General features: G+C 32.8%; 1 protein-coding gene and 1 long non-coding RNA gene across 2 annotated transcripts; one reads left to right on the top strand and one right to left on the bottom strand.

Moving 5' to 3' along the window:
• Nucleotides 1–6,380: 6,380 nt before the first annotated feature.
• On the bottom strand, nucleotides 6,381–15,454 carry LOC132042488 (chaperone protein dnaJ 15-like). The gene is made up of 11 exons (XM_059433013.1): nucleotides 15,322–15,454; nucleotides 13,733–13,856; nucleotides 12,046–12,128; nucleotides 11,860–11,971; nucleotides 11,676–11,780; nucleotides 11,469–11,519; nucleotides 7,817–7,906; nucleotides 7,628–7,736; nucleotides 7,374–7,522; nucleotides 7,230–7,283; nucleotides 6,381–6,959 (listed from the first exon to the last, which is right to left on the bottom strand). The coding sequence occupies exons 1-11, from the start codon at nucleotides 15,447–15,449 to the stop codon at nucleotides 6,723–6,725; spliced, it is 1,242 nt and encodes a 413-aa protein (XP_059288996.1). The 5' UTR covers nucleotides 15,450–15,454; the 3' UTR covers nucleotides 6,381–6,722.
• A 14-nt stretch (nucleotides 15,455–15,468) lies between these two features.
• On the top strand, nucleotides 15,469–15,832 carry LOC132042489 (uncharacterized). The gene is made up of 2 exons (XR_009411493.1): nucleotides 15,469–15,622; nucleotides 15,706–15,832. It is a non-coding gene; the product is annotated as an uncharacterized LOC132042489 (long non-coding RNA).
• Nucleotides 15,833–16,471: the final 639 nt, after the last annotated feature.

Below are 16,471 nucleotides of genomic sequence, written 5' to 3'. Positions count from 1 at the left end.
TCAGATCTATGAAAACTTCAGATTCCTTAATTATATCTGTGACAAAGATAAATGTAATATTAATTGTAAACAGTCTATATATTATTAAAAAAGTAATTATAAAAAAAAAAATTAAGCATGAACAATATACCTTGACAATTATTCTGAGAAATTTGATGTGCATGACATATAATCTTTTCATCCATTGTAAAGATCCTGTATGACCAAAAAGACTATATTGAGATATAAGCATATGAAAATTATAATGATCAGTTTATTTACTTGAACTATAATTAATTTGTCTTTTAATTACTAAAGCCACAAGTCTTTTGTCGGCCTGGATGATTATTTTGACAACCATTTATTCATCAAATAAATCCTCGTAAGGCGTAACTCCTGATGAAACTCAATGAGTTGATTAATTATTCAGCCACAGAAATCAAACAATTTAAACAATATAATCTTCTTTTTCTTCAACACTGAAAATAAACCATGTATGTTCTAAAGCTTAACACGTCTGGAACAGTTGTCTTATTGCGAATAAAATAGCAGCATTGATCGAGCCTTTGTCCAACACTAAACAATACGTAGCTTACACAGAAAATAAAGTTTGAGATGTTTGATTTCCTTTTTTTTTTTTTTTTTTTTTTTTTGTCAAATTCGGTTTTCATAAAAATTGGACATTAGAACGTATTTTAACTTATTCACATGAAAATAAACTCGGTGAAATTATAATCTATCAACAAAAGTAATTTTATCTGGTTATGTAAATAATTTATATATCAAATAACTTCCAATACTGGTACCAAAGCGTTAATCATGAACCTCGAGCGGCGACCTCGACTTATGGTGTTGTTGGACGAAGCTATGGCGACATGGCGTGAGGGGCTATGAGTGTGTGCAGGTGAACTTCTTGTTCTTTGTCAAGTGATTCTTTTATATGTGCTTGGTGTGGGTATTTCCATGTCTGTATTTCTCTTTTCCTTGTTCATTGTATTGTATCTTCTTTTTCTTTTTTTGATGAAACAAACGTGCTTTATCCTTGAATATATATATATATATATATATATATATATATATATATATATATATATATATATATATATATATATATATATATATATATATATATATATATATATATAGGTGTGTCAAGTGCGGAGAGAATTGGGGAAGTGGAAGTGTAGTTAGTGGTTTCTAAATTTACGTATTTACAATAATGCCACTACAATCGGCGCGGACGTGTAAAGGTAAAAGTGGTTTGTAAGTTATTTCAATTTTTATATCTCAATTCAAATTTAAATAGAAGGCAGGTAAAATCAAAACGTGGAGACCCAAATTCCTAAATTTGAGGTTATCTCTTGAGAATGATAAATTTTAAGAACAATTATAATTAATTTCTAGTTAAAAAATTAAAACTGCTTTGAGTTGATTTTGATTAGTACATATTATTTAAAAAATAAAGTAAAAAGGAAAAACAGTAACTTGTGTTTTAGTTCCTACAAAGAAGGAGCCACAGAACGTGCATGTTATTTATTGCCTATATTTTCTGGAAATACATTTGCTATAAAGAAGGAACCAAAAAAAACATGTTTTTTATAATTTTAAAAATTTTAAAAGCTTAAAAGATGGGATAAATATACGTATATATAGGAGACAAAATGGTGCAATTTTACGGAGCTCTTAACAACGAAACAACTGATTTTTAATTCAAATTCATCGTTGTCTAAATATTCAATGTTAATCTGTTTTCTTTTTAAAATTCTTTTTAACATTGTCTTAATTATTTTTAAATTCAAAAATAATAACTAATAACTAATTATTAACTAATTAACTATTTATTGTCCTAAAACTACCATGTGTCATTATCCAACGCTGCCACTTGTCAAAATCCTAGGGCAAACTATCCTCTTTTTAATAATATATAGATTATTCTTCAAAATAAAGTTAATTTCAAATTTACAATAAAACAGGGAACCAGATTAAAATATTTAGTTAGATGGAAAGACTTTTGCGGATTAAAATTTGATCGCAATAATTCTAATTTACTATTTCATTCTCACATAGTCAGAGACTCAACAATGATACTTACCATATCAAGTGCAAATTCTATAATTAATCCTTTTTAAAATGTATTCTTTAGAATATAATAAGTTAATGATAATAAAATGAACTTTAAAGTCCATACTAGAAAGAATAAACTATTTGAAAGTATCTTACAAGAAAATTAATACTCCCTCATTCAAAAAGGGTGTCCACTCCTTTATTTTTTTGTTAAAAAAGAGTGTCCACTTACCAAATTAAGAAAGAATTAATCTTATTTTTTCAAATTTGCCCATATTAAGTGTTAAGTGATCAAATCTCAATACCTATTTAATTAGAAATAATTTAATCAAATTACCTATTTTGTCTAGGAATTAATATTTTCTCAAAAGTATGCATATGACTAAGTGGACACTCTTTTTGAACCGGAGCGATTAATGTAAAAAGAGAGAAAAAAAAAATACTTCTTTCTATTTTACAACATATTGCATTAATTCTGAAATAGAAATTATATGCATGAAATAGATGAAAAAAATATGACTACTTATTCATGTACTTTATATATAAGCATGAAACAGAAATTCATGTGTATGTATTTATTAAGCAAGTGAAAGAATATTGATGATGATGATGTATATAAATAGCAAGAATAAATATGAGGGGATTGCAATATGCATGTGCATATGTGTTGTCAAAGAGTTTGAATAATTTTTTAAAAAACTTTTTTAAAAAACTTTGTTTTGTTACATAGGGGGTAGGGGAGAGGGAAATGGGGAGGAATTACAATGTGAGGATTCGAATTCTCACCAATAAGGTGAAAATTCAGGTAGCCAATCAACTGAAGTATTTGATAATGAGGAACTCAGAAAGATAGAAAAGATACGTGTTATTTGATAATTTAATTCTAACAGTATGAGAAGACAACATGCTAATTAATTTTCCCCATTATATTACATATTTACGTTACCATTGTACGGTTTATGTTAGAATATCTTCACATGTGAAAAAGCACGAGCTAATAGGAGTAGTATAGAAGAAGCTTTATTGTTACTTTAAGACCCCGTGCGCAGCACGGCATACCATACAAGCACATATATAAAGGTTAAATTATTTCTTATTATACGGTAGATGTTGGCAAAAAACATCCTCTTGTCTTTTCGTATATTTACTTCTTTATATTTTGAATCTCTTAATTGAAAATGCTAAATCCGATATCGGAGACAACATAAGCAAAGTTACCACAAAACTGAAGAAATAAATATAGCAAGTTCTTTTGCATTTCTTGTGATACAGCAAATTCCAAGGAAACTTATCTTCACACTTAAGCTGCAGTGGTACAAACAAATGAACGGACCTTGTTGAAGCTTGACGGGTCACATGCATTCTTTTCTAATATGGCAAATTAATTACGCTGAAACTTCATTATTGGCGAAAAATTGAACGCATGAGTTATGTCGTTCCAAAAGATCTCTTGAACAATTGGTACTATGTATATCCGTCATAACTTGTGAAACAAAGCAATTCGGCTGAACTTTATGAACAATTGTACCAAAGTTATGCTCGCGTTTGATATCACTTATATGAACAAGGCTATTTTGCATAAATTTTTTTGCGAGGTCAAAAGTTAATCATCGACATGAAAGTATCTTATTTGTGCAAATCTCTCTTTTATATTTGTCATAGTGTTGTTTCATGATACTGCATTGTGGTTTTTATATATGTAATGGTGTCCATGGGCTAGTATTCAAAGACTGTCAAATTTAAACCAGAATGCATTCAGCATTTCTGCATTGGGATCGTTTAGTACACGGGCAATACTGAGGCACAAATAGTAGAAATTGAAGAATTGTTTTGGTATTGCTTCTAGGTTGGTCAATAGAGAAATATTTATTTAAAAAAAATAGAAAAATGACTTTTTCTAGTGACAAAAATAAAATAAATTTTATAAGTGATGTTTTACATCTATTCCTGCACCTCCAACATACTTACATAACACGAAAAAATAAGAAAACTACTCATTATAATTCAGAAAACATCATGTCATCAGAGGCGGAGACAGAATTGGAGGTTTGTGGATTCGGAATTTTAAGTCAAGAGAACAACCTAGCTAATGTATAACAACTATCAAACTAACGAATAAGTACGGATGGACGTTTGGTTCTTCGGTTATTCGAATGTGTGTACCGAACACCATTCGATTTTTCTAATTCAATTTTATCGGTATGAGCCTGATTAATGAGCTATTTTTCTACTTGTAAAATGAGCTACCTTTTAATTGAAATGGGTTGATGAGCTACTTTTTAAATTAAAATGGGTTGATTATGTATACTCAAAGAACTAGACAATTTAAAACCAAAGACAGCATTTTTGGTGGAAGACGGAGGACATCAGGCGTGACTGAGGACTCTATTTTTTTTTTTTTTTTTTTTTTTTTAAAGAGAGCACATAGCAAAAAAGGGAAAAAAAATCACTAGAGCTGGCTTTCGAACCCACGACTCACGTCTCATGGAACAAAAGACTTTGCTAGCCAATCAAGCACCACTGAACCATCCAATATTTTTGTTAGTAGGTTTGCTTATACAATATTGATATATTAGTGGAACCCACGGCGTTTGGTTCTTCGGTTATTCGAATGTGTGTACCGAACACCATTCGATTTTTCTAATTCAATTTTATCGGTATGAGCCTGATTAATGAGCTATTTTTCTACTTGTAAAATGAGCTACCTTTTAATTGAAATGGGTTGATGAGCTACTTTTTAAATTAAAATGGGTTGATTATGTATACTCAAAGAACTAGACAATTTAAAACCAAAGACAGCATTTTTGGTTCACTAGAGCTGGCTTTCGAACCCACGACTCACGTCTCACGGAACAAAAGACTTTGCTAGCCAATCAAGCACCACTGAACCATCCAGTATTTTTGTTAGTAGGTTTGCTTATACAATATTGATATATTAGTGGAATTTCTAGTACTAATACTGGATCTACGCAAAAGCTACTGGGTTCGTTCGAATCCCCCTATTGCACTGTAGCTCCATAAGCTACTGAGTTCGTTCGAACCCGACCCCTATTGCACTGTAGCTTTTGCGTAGATCAGTAAAGTGGGTCAATAAAGTTGCCCACTCCAACTAATACCCTTAAACCAACAAGTCAGAAAGAATAAAAAATAAAAAAAGAAGGAAAAACTGACCAACGTCAAAAATATTTGGCATTTGACAGGTTATATTATATCTTTGCTTCTAAATAGGGGTTTACATGGATCGGGTTAGTTTGGGGTTTTCAAATACCAAATCAAACCAATTGCATCGGATTTTAAATCTATAAACTAAATCAAACCAATAAAAGTTAGATTTTTCAACTTCAGGTTCTCTCGGTTTGCTCGGGTTTGTCGGATTTTTTCCGGTAAAGTCTTATACAAAACATATAACTTGTACTTCAAATATTTTTTTAGTCCTAGTAAGATGCGACTATCTAATTAAGATATTTTTTAAGAAAATAACACAAAATGTTAGATTAGAGATGACATTGTACTAAATTATTCAACAAAAAAAATAATGAAATCGCATAGAATAAAATGATTATAATCTAATAGTACTAAGTCATGTTATAATAAACAGGGCTAATTTATAAGGCATATAGGAAATGATCATAATCTAAAAGTATTAAGTCATGCTAAAATAAGTATGACTTATAAGTATTAATTACATGACTAAATATTAAAGAAAAAATAAAATTAAGTTATGCATTTTCACTGTCTAAATCGATATAAAACTAAAGAATAAATATCCAATATTATTGTTGTTTTAGTGTTAGGATTGAATTTCTTTTGTTAGCATTATTATGGATTTGACTTTTGTTGGATTTTATTTGAGTTACTAATATTTATAGATATAAAACTTATTAGAACATTCAAACTCTAATTCCAAACTTGAAATATTATGTTAAAAGACAAAAGAACTATGAAAAAGTCATGTAATATCGGATTGATTTGATTCGATTTGACTTTTTTTAATTAAAACCCAACCAAACCAATAGTAATCGGACTTTTCTTTTTAAAACCAAACTAAGTCAAATCAAATCATTAATCAATTTTTTTCTCGATTTGATTCAAATTATCAATTTGGTACAACCCCTACGATTTAGACATTCATTGTCTTTTCCACCCAATAAAAAGGAATTCCAATAAAAGAGCAGTAGTTGCTTGTTTCTAAATCCAGTGGGTCCATACTTCTTAAAAATGGTGGCGAGGGTAACTGGAATGCAAAAGGTGGAAGAGTCACCAAATTTGCAAAGAGACATTCCTTCTAAGCATATCTGAAGTTGGTAGAATTTTGAGGCAATTTTACAAGAGTCAAATTTTTGTAAACAATGAGATATCCACCAGTGAAAAATTATGACTTCACAGTGCCAACCAAAATGGAACATGCCCATTGACTGAAATTACAACACCTCTAAATTCTATAATTTTATATGGATTGACAGCTGAAGATCAGCCTAGTTTATGGTACATCCGAGAATCATGGATACAAAACACCGAAACAAAACCTATATATTTCAAACCTCACTAACAAATAGAACAAAGAATATATGAAGAGACTTCTGCCGGCAGCGCAACACCTGCCTTTGGCCTTTGACTAGCAATGCTAGAACTCCAGACTCGGCACGAAGTATAGAGCATAGATTACCGTCCACTTTCAGTTACTTTTTATCTGATCCTTTGAGGTTTAGGTTGAACCATCTTTTCTTCGATGACTTGTCCTTGGAGTCTGAGCTGCCATCTTCCCCTGGACTATCGGTTTTATAATCTTCACCAAGGACTTTACTGCTACTTCCGTTACTGAAATGCCCGCTTCCACTGCCACTTAGATTAGCAATTGACCTTGAAACTGTGAATGAAGAGTGGATACTGTCTCTTTGTTTCAGCATCTCATCGACCTTCACAAACGATAGTACTTAAATCAGTGCAAGGAAACTATCAGGTAAGAGAAGGAACAAAGATAAGTAGCATCTAAAAAATCAAGATATGCATTAATGATACCCGACTCTGGGGAAATCTATTGCTCTAATTAACACTTCCCGGGCCACTAATTTTGTGAGAAATAAACTTGAAGAATTGAAAATCAAGTGTTGAATATACCATCTCAATACGAGGACATTTACGTAAAATGATATCTAAACCACGGGACTTGCAGCAGAGAAACTTACAGACTGCTTCTCTTGGGTGTATCTGTTGGTCACTTCCTGAAAGTGTGCCAATGCCTGTGAACATCAAATGGAAAGTAGTACAATGAGGATATCTAAAACAATCAATGTCCCATGATAAAATGTGTCTAGAAGCAAATTGGCAACCTTTCTATATTCTATTTCGAACTGCCGAAGCTCATTTCTCTTCGTCAATATCTGAGCCTCGATATCCTTGAGCTTAACAGTAGTATCCTCATATGACTTGGCACAAAGAGCCTCAATCACATAATTAGCAGGTTTAAAGAAATTATCTCCTGCATAAATCAGATCAAGGATTTAGCATTTGACAGTCAATTGGAATTAGATGGTGTTTTTTGCAGCAACAAAAACATGTATTCAGCAAAATAAGTAGCTCCAACCATAAACAGCGAATATGTGAGTGCCAGCTTTTAGTTCCAAGACCTCACAAGGTTGAAGGCCTTCCAGCTTCTTAAAGAAAGCAGCTTCAGGGTCCTTAGCCATTGCTAACTACAATATTTCCAATTAATTTGTTAGTTCTGACAACACTGCATTAATGGATAAGGACCAAGCGGATAATATTCACGTACCGCATTTACTGTTGAATCCATTCTGTACACCTGAAAGTGCAAGAAATACATTCCTGCTGACGTTACCTTACCTGTTTTCTCACTATCTTCCTGTATACATTTATAATTCATCAGGTTCATTAAGAAAATTTTAATCAGTACATGCAAAACATGTCCATCTAAAATACAGTACACTTGCTCACAAGTCACAGAAGATTGAGGCGTCTTGAGAACTTGACAGTCAAAAAAAATTAATCGAAGGATTAACTGTGAGAAAACGCAACCAGATTTGCAGGCAGATTTAAGGTAATTACTAAGCATGTTGAGCTTATATATCTGAAGATAAAGGATAAGAAGTCCGGTATATTCTCTGTGCAAGTGAGCCCATTTATTGTATATAGCAGCCTCACAGCTTATGTAGATTGCAGAACATGAAGAGCTCCAAAATCAGCAAATTTGAAGAATGAGGTCTAGTTTTCCAAAGCATATCAATCAACTCAACACTTCACTGTAATGAGATCTTAAGAACATACAGCCTCATCTGTTACAGCTAGCCCCTGACCATAACTTCCTATGCCTGCATATACTCATGACTCATGAGTCATATGCCTTAAAGCTTAGCTAACCAAGCAAGCTTTATTACAGAAAACTGTAAAGTGAAATTAAACCCAATAAGCACTTGTAGGAAGATATGGATACTAAGAAGACATTAGGGACACAGTGTGAAAATACTTACTATTTTCATTCCCGCGATACAGCATAAGCTTTTAGAATCAACTAACAAAAATATTTTTCTAAAAGGTAGAATTGACCAACAAATTTTCTACTTCTAACAAATTTCGCAAGCAACATTTCTGTTGGATTACAAAAAGAACTGAGGTAAATGCGGAGCAACTTTTTATCAGAGGATGTTATTTAAGACATTACATTTGATCGGTAAATGCGGAGCAACTTTTTATACATTAAACGTTATGTTGGTCAAAGAAACGAATTCATATTAAATATATAAATGTCATAACGGACATGTATAAAGGAACCGTAAGTAGAGTGAGAACAGTAGTAGGTAAAATATGAGTTACCCATAACCGTGAATTTGCACCAGGGACGCGTTGAACCTATACTTGTTTACCCTTGTTATAAATGAGCTAACCAACACAATATAACGTGAAGTCCCATGGCCTATGCTGTTAGCAAACAATATTGTGCTAATTGACCAAAACCAGCAAGGGTGTCAACTGCAAGCTTGAACCACGCAGAAACACTATCGAGAGTAAGCGTTTTAGGATTAGTAGAGGTAAAACTAAATGTATGAACTGCAAGTTTAGTTAGGATAATTAAAATGAATTTGATGTGAGATTCGACGGAACATGGTGCCTAAATGCAAACAATTCAGATATTTGTGCTGTTGTGCCGGGTACTTCGATTGTCATATGAGTTGGTGGTACTACGTTATTGTTCCCCATTTTCACACTGCTTTGTCAAACGGTGTCATATAAATTGGGACGGATGAAGTATTATAACACAACAAAATATCTGAAGTTATGTTTTTTTAATTATATAATTTTTTTTTTATATTATTAATAAATAGGTCAAAAGATTGTTAAAATAAAATAAGGGAGGTAAGTGGAATATCGTAAATCACAAGGGATGTAAGTATTATGGAGCTAAACTTCAGGAGAGGTCTCTAAAATTTTCCTTATTTTATATTTTATTATGAAATAAGAATGAGAAAATTATGTATTAATAATACCTAGATATGAATATATAAAAGATAAAAGGGGGAAACATTCTTTGTGGGATTACACTAGGTATGATGTTGTTATTGGAGGAAACATTCTTTAACAAAAATTTATTTATTTTCAGAGTTTAATCTCGAGATTTCTGATTTATAATGGAGAGGTTTCATTCATCAAATCTACATCCTTGTCAGTGGTGGTAATATCTTATTCACCACCTTACATTAACTTCAGCTATAGAATGACATCATTACATAATGGTCCTTGCCTGTTATTTTAACTCATTATGATGAATGGAATGAATCCCACATCGGTGAATGACGAGAATTCTGGACTTCTTATATGGCTTGGACAATCGTCCCCCCTTTGAGCGGTTTTTTAGGTGTGAGTTAATTAGACTCGAGGCCTAATTTGAAATGGTATCAGAGTCAGGTCCGTTCCGTGTGGGCCCCAAGGATATCAATCAGTTGTGGGGGTGGAATTATTTCAGTCTATAAATGTGCACACTCCAGACCGGACAACAAAACCTTGAGTAGAACATGTTCGAATTTGAGTGTGAGAAGGGGGAGGGGTGAGGAGTGAAATGAATCATACAACAAAGTCCCATGGCCTATGCTGTTAGCAAAAAATATTGTGCTAATTGACCAAAACCAGCAAGGGTGTCAACTGCAAGCTTGAACTACGCAGAAGCACTATCAAGAGTAAGCATTTTAGGATTAGTAGAGGTAAAACTAAATATATGAACTGCAAGTTTAGTTAGGATAATTAAAATGAAGTTGATGTGAGATTCAACGGAACATGGTGCCTAAATGCAAACAATTCAGATATTTATGCTGTTGTGCCGGGTACTTCGATCGTCATATGAGTTGGTGGTACTACGTTATTGTTCAATTTTCACGCTGCTTTGTCATATTTTATTTAGTATTTTACATTGGCTTCTTCACTTCTATTATTTGTTTTCCCGGAGTAATTTGGCCTACCTTTCTTTCTTTCTTTGAGCCGGGGGTCTATTGGAAACCACCTCTCTACCTCCCCTGCCTCCCCTGATAGGGATAAGGTCTGCGTACACTCTACCCTCCCCAGACCCCAGTTTGTGGGATCATACTGGGTATGATGTTGTTGTTGTTGTTCTTGTTCCAAGAGGATGGAATGATAGATGAAGATGTTACACATAGAATCAAAATCAGGTTATTGAAACCGAAAAGTGCTACCGGAGTGTTACGTGACAGCATGATGCCTGCCATAATGAAATGTAAGTTCTATAGAAACGTTCTAACATCAACAATGTTATATGAGTGAATGTTGGGTTGTTAAAGTCAAACACATCCACAAGATAAATGTTGCAAAGATGTCGGATGCTAAGATGGATGTGCAATCATACAAGATTAAAGATGACCACATTCACCAAAAGGTGCAAGTAGTACATATTGAGGATAAGTCTCTTGAAATGTTTAGTCATATCTTGCGTCACCCTCTAGATGTATCGGTCTGTAGGTGTGAAACCATGGTGAGTGACGGTATTAACAGTGGACGAGGTAAACCTAAAACTACACGAAAAGAAATTGTCTCAAAAAACCTACAATTACTTGGAACTCATACAGACTTATTGAAAGACAGGGCACAATGGAAGGAAAAGACCTATATAGGCAATGCCAATTAGTTGGGGGATTTTACGTCTTAGTCATATTAGTACATTTACTTTAGGTCTTATGCCTTTTTTGGGATTGAGATGTAGTAGCAGTTGTTGTCGTTAAAAGTTATATGTTTGTCAAAGCAATTGCCAGGAAACCTTTTAAATAAACAATAATTGCTGGCTATGTTTCAACCTGAGTTTAAAGCAGAAAATTTCAAGATTATGCTTTAAATCCCAGGAAAAGCCTATTCAATCCATAGAGATCATGAAAACAATGGAAATTAAAAACTGTAAAATGCAGTACCTGCAAAGCCAGGCCGTAACCCCCATTCGCATCTTGTTCAAAATACAGTAGCTGAAATTACATAAATTCAGTTTTAATATGTCAACCCATGGCAAGGTAGAAAACACAAAAAACATAAAGATGTACAGGCAGTCAGGCTCTGCTTACAAAGTACAAGCAAAATAGAAAGAATAGCTACCATTAAAATTCTATAGACCCGGAGTGTACCTTAAACTTGCTTTGAGCTGCTGAAGTAACTCTTACTACAAGCCCTGCCTCCGCTTGTTCATTGCTAACTGTTACACCAAAAAAATGGGCACTTTGTTTTTCAACCTGCAGCAAAACCAAAGTAAAAACCTTGATACAGCTGACATATTTATTCTGCTAATTGAAAAAGAAAATCAAATGCTACCTTTCCACTAAGTGATGTCCCAATTGGAAGAGGGCGGATTGTGACAGTTCCATTCAAAGCTTCTTCAAGAACATTAGCAGAGACCGTCGTTTTGATGGGAACACCCAACTTGCTATCAGAGAGATAAAGAAATTCAAACACCAATAGCAAATCTACTATAAATGCAAAGTTTGGTATGATAATTACCTGAACAATGCTGCAAACATTGTGTTGACTGTTCCGAGATTGGATAAATCAATTTCCATATCTATTCCTTCAGCATCAAGAGCCTTACAATTTTCAAAATCAAACATCAGAGATTAGGCGAATAGCACATGCTAGTGAGCAGTTATCTAGGAACGATAATCAGTTAAAGGTCGCCACATGTATTAGTCAATCGGGATTCTGTCTACTACATAAATAATGCCCATCAAACCTAATTAGAAAATAACCACCACAACTTGGATAAATTGCAAAAAACATAAGAAAAGAAACTATACATGTACCACAAGAGGGAAAAAGTGTGTATATGTGTCTCCGTGCGTGAGGCAACTACCTTTTAAAATCCATCCATACATAGAAAAGTCATTGCAAAAGAACTCCCACAGAAAATCCGGCTACTGTAATACACAATGATACCAGTGGAAGATAACAAATGTCATCAAATTTATTAGTTCTTTGACCTTCTAAACTTCTTCCACTGAGCTTCCCCCCCCCCCAAAAAAAAAAAACACTACCCTTCCCACCCCGGACCCCCACAGAAAAGAAGAGGATTTGTTCAGCACCAAAAGTCGAGCCCAAACATTTGCTCCACTTCTTTATAAGAAAAAAATAAGATATAACAACTATACCTCAATCCTAAAGTTGGGATTAACTATATGAATCCTTTATAACTATTCTATTATACTTAGACCTATTTCACCAAAAATCGAGCCCAAACATTTGCTCCACTTCTTTATAAGAAAAAAATAAGATATAACAACTATACCTCAATCCTAAAGTTGGGATTAACTATATGAATCCTTTATAACTATTCTATTATACTTACACCTATTTCATTCCAATACTCAGTTATTTGTGTTCTCAAAAAACTAAGACCTCTCTAATACTAAAAGTTCTATGAATCTCAAACTTATTTCTATACTGGCATACAAATCTGTAACCAAACTAAAACTGCTGACAAATGCCGGACCTAACATAAATGACCAACAATCATTAAGCCTTATAACTCAATTAGTGTTTTTTTTTTTTTTTTTTTTTTTTTTTTTTTTAAGGTAAAATTTAATTAGTAGATTTTTTTTCAAAAGTATTTTTGCTTCAATTGTATTTTGTTCTTAGCTACTTCTCATGGATCCCGAGAGGTTATAGGTCACTTGTGATTCTTAATCCATACAACTCATCATATAAAAAACACTCCTAATGTAATCCCACAATACACAAGTACAACAACTACATTTAAATCCCACAAGGGCATGCTATGTAAATCATGTTCAAACATACCTTGAATTGTAAAGGTATATAGTTTAAACAAAAAAATTTAGAATATGTGGTCCAATTTTCTGTAGTTGTTGCAACGTATTCATGCAACGCACGTACGTAGGGACTAGTCAATAGAGTACAGGGAAGCAAGGAAGTATTTTTGACATCTCCATTAAATGATTTTGATACAATGGACATTTAGTGTTTATTTTATTTGATTTGTTAAATAAGCCCATGGGGTTTGCTTTCTAACATCGAACATCATAAGCTTATTTTATTGGTTTGAGACCGTTCAAAATACATACACAAAGTAGCTTAAAACATAAAAAAGTTACGTTTAGTTGAAGTGATTGATCTAGTGATAAACTACCTTGCATGAAAATTATGTACTTGACAACGAATAGGGACAAAGTACCTCAAAACCTGCCATATCATATTGTCTCCTTTTTTCTGGATCAGATAGAACACCATATGAGTATGCAACCTCCTTGAAGAGTTCTGAAGCTTCAGGATTGTTAGCATTCTTGTCAGGATGATACCTGTCAACAATTTAGGTTGTGTATAGCTAATGTATAAGAGATAATTTTTTTCTAAGTAGCTAATGTACAAGAGACAATTCATCAAGAACTTTCCCTCTTTATCAAAATGCTTATCTTTCTTTTATAATTGAAAAAAAGTTGGCTAATGCATAGAGGCAATAAATCAATAAACTTCCCTACACCTGCACCCTCCTTAAAAGCCAGTGTTTTCCTCTATAACCAAACCTAGATTCTCCCATCGCAATTACTCCGTCCATCCCAATTTATGTGACATACTTTCCTTTTTAGTCAGTCCCAAAAAGAATGTCATCTTCACATAATTAGAAACAACTTAACTTTAAAAATCCCCTTTTACTTTAAATGACTTATAGCCACACAAATGTCTAAGGTTTGTTTTAAGCCACAAATTTCAAAAGTCTTCCTTTCTTTCTTAAACTTTGTGCCTGGTCAAACGGTGCACATAAATTGGGATGGAGTGAGTAATACTTTCATGTAAGAAATTCTAGGTTCCAATACAATAACTTCAATAAACCATTTACAAGCAAGTAGCAATCGTCTATCTATAACCCAATTCCCAAAACACATCAACCTTCAAACTACCAACTTCAATTCTTGGACGGCTAAATTAAATTTCATGCTACATCTTAATTTTAGCCTCAACACTCTTGATACATCCAATATAAATCCTAACTAAACACTCCCTCAATCCCAATTTATGTGGCACCATTTGACTAGGCTCAAAGTTTAAGAAAGAAATGAAGACTTATGAAATTTGTGATCTAAAACAAACCTTAGACATTTCAGTGGCTATTCTGTTACCTTCTCAAAAAAAAAAAAGACATTTCAGTGGCTATAAATCATTTCATTAAGGCTTGAAGAGGAATGTTAAAGTTAAGTTGTTTCTAATTATAGAAAGGTGACAGAGGGAATACATAGGAATACGCCACATTTCAGTTTAGATAGACCATATTTAAGTACATATGTGCAAAATTCTCACAACTCAACTAACCAATCAACTGCATTTCAACACTAAATTCATTGCAAACTATGGCAGTGATAGTATAACTCCCATCAATCAACTACGTCCCCATCCAAAACTAATCAGGGTCATCTATATGAATCCTCTACATACTCATTCCACTCTATTCAGGTCCATTCCATTCCAACAACAAATAATTCTCCCAACGGTCTAAATCGAACCCATTTCAACACTACATTCAAAGTACATACTTGGGAAACTACACAATGATAGTATAACTTCAATCAATCAACTAAACATCCATCCAAAACTAATCAGGTTCACCTATATGAATCCTCTAGATACTCATTCCACTCTATTCAAGTCCATTTCATTCCATTACCAAATTATTCGTCCGACACCTCTATCTATATCCATTTCATTCCAAAACCAAATAATTTAACCAACAACAATAACTATAAAACCAAATTCTTTAAAATAACTTACTTGAGAGCAAGCTTTCTATAAGCACTTTTAATCTCCTGATCAGATGAATCCTTTGTTACACACAATACCTCATATGGGTCTCGCCTTATAGCTGGCAACGACGAACCCTCCATTTTCGAACCAGCCATAACAACCTTCTTTTTTTCCTCTAAACAAAAACCCCAAATCAAAATCTTAGATTTCAAATTACCCTAAGATTTTGGCAGTGTATCATTCAAATTAGCTTTCTTGTCTGCAAATATACAGGCAAAAGGAAACTTATACACACAAAAACAATAAAAATTCTTTCTTTTCTTGAAAAGTCAAAAACCCACCAATAAAAAATCTTTCTTTTTTTGAGAATTCACAAACCCACCAATAAAAAATCTTTCTTTTTTTGGAAAGTCACAAAACCCATCAAAGTTTGAGAAGAGATTGAGGGGAATAATGAAGATTTTTCACGGAATTCAAAGAATTGGATCGTCTTTTCATTTTTCTTGGAATTAATGTAACAAAAATTGGAAAAAATAATTGGAAATAGCAATAAGAGATCTAAAAGAAGGATTTTGAATTACTAAATGACGTTGAAAATGGGGAAAAAAATTAGGGTTTTTGGGGAAGAGAAAGAGCTAAAGCTTAAAAGAAGCAATTTTGATTTGCTTTTGAATTTGAAAAATTAATTGAAAGGATTTCTTGGAAAGGGAAATTGAATTTTGTGTACAAATTTTGAAAGGGTCAATTTTGATGAAACGACTGTTTTTAACACGTTGGATATTCCAATTCGGATTTAGCAGATCTAATTTGTCACTTCAATTGGAGATCACTTGAATCTCATAACTGTACCATTTTTTTTTTTTTCCTTTAACAACAAGAAGATTTGATTCTACTGCTTCATTTCGTTCAATTTATTTGTCTTAGGTTTCTTTTTAATCTGTTTAAAAAATAATATTTTTTAGCAATTTTTTAATTTTAACTTTTCACCTAATATATTTATGATCACAAGATTAAAAAGCATTTTGGTACATTTTACATATCTTTAATTCAATACACTTGATTTAAATGACTTCTTTAATTTCTTAAATTCCGTCTCAAAGTCAAAATGGACAAACAAATTAAAACGGAGAGAGTAACAATTTAAATATTTAACAATTGAGTATGAGAAAGGTTTGAG

This window comes from Lycium ferocissimum, unplaced genomic scaffold (assembly GCF_029784015.1).
Source record: "Lycium ferocissimum isolate CSIRO_LF1 unplaced genomic scaffold, AGI_CSIRO_Lferr_CH_V1 ctg1562, whole genome shotgun sequence".
Classification (NCBI taxonomy): Eukaryota; Viridiplantae; Streptophyta; class Magnoliopsida; order Solanales; family Solanaceae; genus Lycium; species Lycium ferocissimum.
The sequence above is the reverse complement of the archived record's forward strand: the minus strand, read 5'-3'. Positions and strand labels throughout refer to the sequence as shown.